The sequence below is a fragment of the Silene latifolia genome, chromosome 6, assembly GCF_048544455.1.
Source record: "Silene latifolia isolate original U9 population chromosome 6, ASM4854445v1, whole genome shotgun sequence".
Classification (NCBI taxonomy): domain Eukaryota; kingdom Viridiplantae; phylum Streptophyta; class Magnoliopsida; order Caryophyllales; family Caryophyllaceae; genus Silene; species Silene latifolia.
In genome coordinates, this window is record NC_133531.1 from 102278758 (window position 1) to 102285435 (window position 6678).

Genomic DNA, 6678 nt, shown 5'->3' on the forward strand with positions numbered 1-6678 from the left:
TCTATTTCACATATTGACATACAATAGTTGTTGTGTAAACGGAATAAATAATAATTTATTTGAAGAGAGAGTGTATAAGTAAGTACCAAGTATTTACTTACGAAACTTTTTTATTTGAGTGGGGTTTTCTGAGAGATGATCTCTCAATAAGTTTATTGGGAGATTATTTTATAATTTTGAGAAAAAATGGTAGTAAAGCTAATAGAATAGGTACAAATCATCATTAATGATAACATATGTACATTTATTATGTAAATATGTACGAAATTAGCGTGTTACGATTAACAATAAAAGAGTTACGAAATATAAATAAAAGGGTACGAAAAACTAATATCTCAATAACTTATTGAAATATCGTCGGTCCTAAGTTTTAGTGTTTCTATTTTAACGTCCATCTCATAATATGGTGGCATCTTTAAAATATGATGACCCGACATTGTTGGAAGTTAGAAAAAAATTAAATCATGAATACGTTATTTGAGGAGACAAAGTCGTACGTAAGTCTGTTTGTCTATATAAACCGCCCAGCAACACAACATTTTTCCATAAAACCTCTTTTTTTCCTTAGATACTTCCCACAAAAAGATGGGTTCAGATGAGAAAATGAAGACAGTCCAAAAAGTGAATGGTAAAGCCACCATACTATCAATTGGTACTGCAAACCCAACCAACGAAATGACCCAAGAAGAATTTGTTAATTTCTATTTCCGGGTTACCAATTGGGGAGATGATATGACTGAAATTAAGGAAAAATTCAAGCTAATCTGTATGTATTCTATCCTCTTCTTATGATTATGTCTATACTAGCTTAAGTTGAATACTGCAGTGCATATAAACCTCCAGCCAAATTCACTTCCCCATAATATTTTATGTACATCTTACACTACAGTTTTTGTAATGTGTGTCTTAGGTTAGGTAACACGGACACTTTCACTAATCAGCCGTCCCGTGTCCGACACCGCATCGGACACCGACACTTCTCGAATACACGCCGAAACGTGTCAGATACCTATAAATCCGTGTCTAACTTTCTGCATTTATTTGGGCATGTGTCCGACGCATGTCTATAGTATTTGAGCTGTGTCCGACGCGTGTCGTCCATGACATTTGGACATCATTTTGGGTGAATAATGTTCTTTAAACGAGAAATGAGTAGTCGAAACAGATTGATTAGAAGATGCTTTTGGATGGTAAATGAAAATGAGTTATAATCAAGGGCAAAATTTACCTTCACTTATTTAAATTTATTATCAAATAATTTTACAAAAATAAAATCGAACATTTATAATTATAAAAAATATATTTTATTAAATTTAAATAACGTGTTCCTTGTCCTAAATTTTTGGAGGTGGAAAACAAGTCAATCGGATCAGTTTCGATTCGGGTTCTTTCGGATCGGGTTCTTTCAGTTTATCCTTTTTCGATTTCAGTTCGGTTCAACTCAGATTGGATTCAATTTTCAATTTTAATCGGTTGTAGATATTTCGGGTCGGTTTAGGTTCGAGTTAGGTCAATATCGGTGCAAATAAAGTTCGAGTTAGGTCAATATCAGAGCAGATGAGATTCGAGTCAGGTCATAATCGGATCAGATGTCAAGGGATTAGATCTTAATTCAAAACATTGGATATAATACGAATAATTTTTTTTTTAAAAAGTATAAATAATGTTTCTTTGTATAACTACGTTATAATATTAATTCATTGACGTCAAAGGGGTGACACTCATGTACAAAAAGACACCCTAGATGTGACGCCTATATACATTCGGGTCATTTCGAGTTTCAATGTTGGGTTTCTGTCATCAATGTACGGGTTGAAATCGGTTCAGGTATATATCGGTTCGGATTAAAACAATTCAGGTTTAAACAGTTTAAGTTCATTCGATCTTGGGTCTATTTCGGACATTACAAATTTGGTTAGATTTCGAATCAATTCAGGTCAATTCAGGTTTCGGGGTGAAGTTCAGTTATACCTTTCGGGTGTATGGTCAGGTGTCGATTCAGGTATTTTCGATCGGTTTTTCGGGTTCGGTATACTTTTGTTAGGTCTATAAATTTTATCGGATGTCGTGTCACGTGTCTGTATCGTGTCCGTGCCCAAGTCCGTCTCCATTTTGGTGCTACCTAGGTATTGGGACACACATTAATAACATAAATATGAAAAACCTTCACACGATATATTATCATAAGATATTCAAGTAGAAACTCATTTTTACCATAATTAATGAAAATATCATGTGAATCTTTCACGTTATAAAAACCGCTTACACTATTAATCTATTATACTAGCTATTTTCCTTGTCACTTTTTTCATCTTAATTGCTATATCCAACACGTCATTTTACTCAATTTCTTTTCGCCTCTACCCTTCAAACAAAAAAAAAACGTAATTCCCAAACCCCACACCCCTTCCAACAACCCTAATCTCCCTTCCAATAGCCCTAATCACCCTCCACGAGCACCGACCTCATGCCCTCGGCGCCGACCTCCTGTCCCTTCGCTGTCAACTCCCTCCCAATCTCGTCGTCGATCAAACACTTTCGTCGCGGCTGAAGGTGGATCGAATGATGACGCGGTTTGAGTCGAGGCGATGAACATGGTCGGGAAAGGGTTGTCAGCGCAGGTATGGTGGCGGGGAGGGGTGATCGGCGTGGTGATAGGGTGGCGAGGAGTGGTCAACGGTGGCAGGAGTGGGGAGGGATTGTTGGTTGTTGGTTGTTGGGTGTTAGGGTTACATAAGGTTTTTTTTGGGGTTTAATTCCCTCCCTTGTGAGAGTGAGATATTAGGGTGAGAAATTAGAGAGATAAACTTGAAATAAGACGAAAAATTGTGCGGGATTTAGTAAACTTGTGTGCGGGATTTAACATGTGTTTTTTTTTTTTTTTTTTGAACCCATACTTCAAATAAGTGACTATCTAATCTAAGCTATCTAATACTGTATATAAATTGGAAACCTGGGATTTTAAGTAATGATATAAATATAAACAAATTTACTATAGAGAAAATTATTGATTACAGCCTTTTATAAACCTCATTTTGAAAATTACAGCCTTATATAATTTTTTTTGAAAATTACATCCAAAATATTACTTTTCTTCTAAAATTGCACCAACTTGAGGTTTTTGGTGATTTTTGATGATGTTTTTTATGATGTACCCTTTATTATTTGAGAGCCTACTTACCCAAATTTCTTACCTCTCCTTAACACAAACCAATTAATCACCCCAAACATCATAAAAACATCATAAAAATTCACCGGAAAACTCAAGTTGGTGCAATTTTAGAAGAAAAGTAATATTTTGGATGTAATTTTCAAAAAAAATTATATAAGGCTGTAATTTTCAAAATGAGGTTTATAAAAGGCTGTAATCAAAAAAAAAATGAGAGTTTTTCTAAAATGTGTCCTAAGGGCACATATTAATAACCTTAATATGGTAAGATTGATAACATATTCTCATGAGATATTTAACTATAAACTCATTGTTACTATAATTAGTGAAAATATATTGTTAAACTTGACGTCAGGGGCGTAGCTACTAAGTAGCATGGGGTAGCAGCTGCTACCCCAAACCCAGAAAAATCAACGAGAAAGATGAAGATCCGCTACTCCATTTGTCGCTGGTTTGATGTTAAGGATAATTATAAATCACTTCTCTATTTTTGCATCAATCTGTTTGCGGTCTAGTGGTGAAGCTATTCTTTGTTCTACAGGAGACCCGGTTTCGATTCCTCTTAGAAGCGTTTTTTTTTGCCTAATTTAGATTTTCTCTCCAAATTTCATATCTTCGTATTCTTAAAATCCCAATTCAACCTATTGTTGGATTACATAAATTTTACTCCGTATATACTACTTCTCTAAGCAAATGACTGAGACGAAAAGAGTATGATTTATATGAAGCTTTTCACTTTTGTCTCATTTATTTTATTGGTGCCGTTTTAATCTTAAGATGAATATGCGTGTCTTAAACAAGAATTTGTATATAAAATATGACACGCTTTCAACAACTACGCGATAATCGCGAAATTTTTTACCTTATTTCCAAATTAAAAAAAAATGTGATTACTATAGATAATAAAAAAAACGAACTCGTACTATAAAATTTATAAGGTTCTTATGATAACGCTTCTTTTAATAGGAAAATAACTTATAAAAATTTCGCTACCCCTTAATCTAAATCCTGGCTCCGCCACTGCTTGACGTTAAAACTTATCGTGAGTTGCAGGTAAAAAGACTGGAATAAAGAAGCGTTACATGCATTTAACCGAGAAATTCTTAAAGGAGAACCCACAAATATGTGATGAAAATGCTTCATCTTTCCATACTCGTGAAGACATACTCATAGACGAAGTTCCAAAACTTGGACATGAAGCATCTTTAAAGGCCATAAGTGAATGGGGACAACCCAAGTCTAAGATCACTCACATTATATTTTGCACTGTGTGTGGCATTGCCATGCCAGGGTGTGACTATGAGCTGCTTAAACTCCTTGATCTTGGCCCGAGTGTCCAACGATTTATGCTCTACCAACAAGGATGCTATGGAGGCGGTACAGTCTTGCGCTTGGCTAAGCTGATTGTCGAAACTACCCCTGGTGCTCGTGTCCTTGCAGTGTGCTCTGAGTTCAACACTATGTGCTTTCGAGGACCAGGTATAACTCTACTTTCCAAATGTATATTATACATCATAATATGGTAGAAATATAGTACTTGTAGTAATTTGTGTGTATAAACACAGTTTCCTATTATTGTACTCCTTATAATTTATTTTCGTTAATCTTTACTGCCAAATATTGCAATAATCTATATTTTAAAGAAGTGATATCTAGTACGACTAAGTTAAATAGACTCCTTTCTCTACAACACTAAAAATTTGTTGAGAAATTCTCTTCCATAATTTTTATAATAGTTTAAAACTGATTCTTAAAATGGACTAGGCCAATGTATCAAAAATGAAAAGATCTAAATAAGCATATACTATCATGGGGTAATAAAATGTTTTAACTATAAATTCGGGCCGTTTCTCATAGGTAAAGGCAATATAGGCCCCATGGTGGGACACGCCCTCTTTACCGACGGTGCGAGTGCAATGATAATCGGCGCAAATCCGGATGAATCTTTAGGGGAGAGACCAATATTTGAACTAGTATCGGCTTTCCAAAGTTTAATACCTGATACAAAATGGGGTGCTGGAGGTCAATTAAGAGAGATGGGCTTAAACTTCTACTTGTCTAAGAAACTCTCCGAAGTGGTCGCAAATAACATTGAAAAGCCACTACTTGAAGCCTTTGCTCCGTTAAATATAAACAACTGGAACTCTATATTCTACGCGGTTCATCCAGGTGGACCGGCGATTTTAGACAAAGTCGAAGCTCAACTTGAGCTAACAGAGCACAAACTTGAAGCAAGTCGGCATGTGTTGAGTGAGTTTGGGAACATGTGGAGTACAACAGTTATATTTGTGTTGGATGAGATTCGGAAGAGGTCGTTCAAGGATGGTATGTCCACGACCGGCCAAGGGTTAAGTTATGGTGTTTTGATTGGTGTTGGTCCTGGAATTACTGTTGAGACGGTTGTGCTTCGTAGTTTTCCAATTAATAATTAACGGTTTGCAACTTGCAAGTTTTTGTTATGAAAGTTTATTTGATTAAATTTCTTACTTTTGTGTTAGTTGTAGTTTATTTGTTTACTATGTGTGTTAAATGTCTACCAATGTGTACGAAATAATTTGATTTGATACTTTTATCTAAACTTAAGTGTATTATGATATGCAAGGATGTCACTATTGTATAACCGTATATTATAATTGTTAGCGCTCAATTTAGTTAGGTTACTATATTTATTATTTTAAGGGTACTTGAGCCCGCTATCTAAAGATAGATGTTGGCGCTCAAGTGCGGTTTCACGAGATATCAGCGGTTATCAAATCGCTCCCCACTAAAGAAATAGTTGCAACGAATCGATGAAAAATGCCTATATAAGGAAGAATTTACCAAGATTAACAACACACACGCAACTCAAACAACTAAAACTTAGTCTATCCTTAAATCGTAGATTTTGGTCTATCTTAGATTACATTAGACTAGCACAGTGAAACCATCCATCTATCCATGAAGGTAATTAGTTATTTATCCCTTACTTTGTAATTTAGCATTCACAAGTACTCTTGTGAAACTCTAGTGACGTTGTGTAATTGACATTTTCATGATATATAACTCTTTGAAAGTTCTTGTGTTTGAGCTATAAGAATCACATCATTCACAATTGAGTGCTAAATTATAAAAGTAATTTAGGACTGTTTTTTAGATTACGCATCTGCAACCGTTACTTGAGCCCTTATAATTCAGGGTAGATCTGCAACACCCGCATACACCAATGTGCCTTACCAAGACCACCCTAGCACACAGAGATTCTAGCATTTCGGTTACCCGAGGTATAGTAATCAAAGGAGACCATAAAAAAGTATTCTTTAAGTTTAAATATTTAAATACGTACAACTTATAAAACCAAACCGAGCGTAAGAATACAACTGTCTCAAACTGGAATCCAAAACTGAAATAAAACTATCATAAACTATCAGCGGAAGACTAAAAGACTCATACTAGTGATGACTCCATCTCCAGCTAGATCCCACGCGTACTCCATAGAAATACCTGTTAACCAGTTAACCAACTGCTCACCA

At 35.3% G+C, this 6678-nt stretch overlaps 1 protein-coding gene across 1 annotated transcript; it reads left to right on the forward strand.

Annotated features, from left to right (window-relative positions):
• Positions 1-527: 527 nt before the first annotated feature.
• On the forward strand, positions 528-5763 carry LOC141587046 (chalcone synthase-like). The gene is made up of 3 exons (XM_074408464.1): positions 528-766; positions 4223-4648; positions 5027-5763. The coding sequence occupies exons 1-3, from the start codon at positions 586-588 to the stop codon at positions 5599-5601; spliced, it is 1182 nt and encodes a 393-aa protein (XP_074264565.1). The 5' UTR covers positions 528-585; the 3' UTR covers positions 5602-5763.
• The last annotated feature ends 915 nt before the right edge of the window (positions 5764-6678 follow it).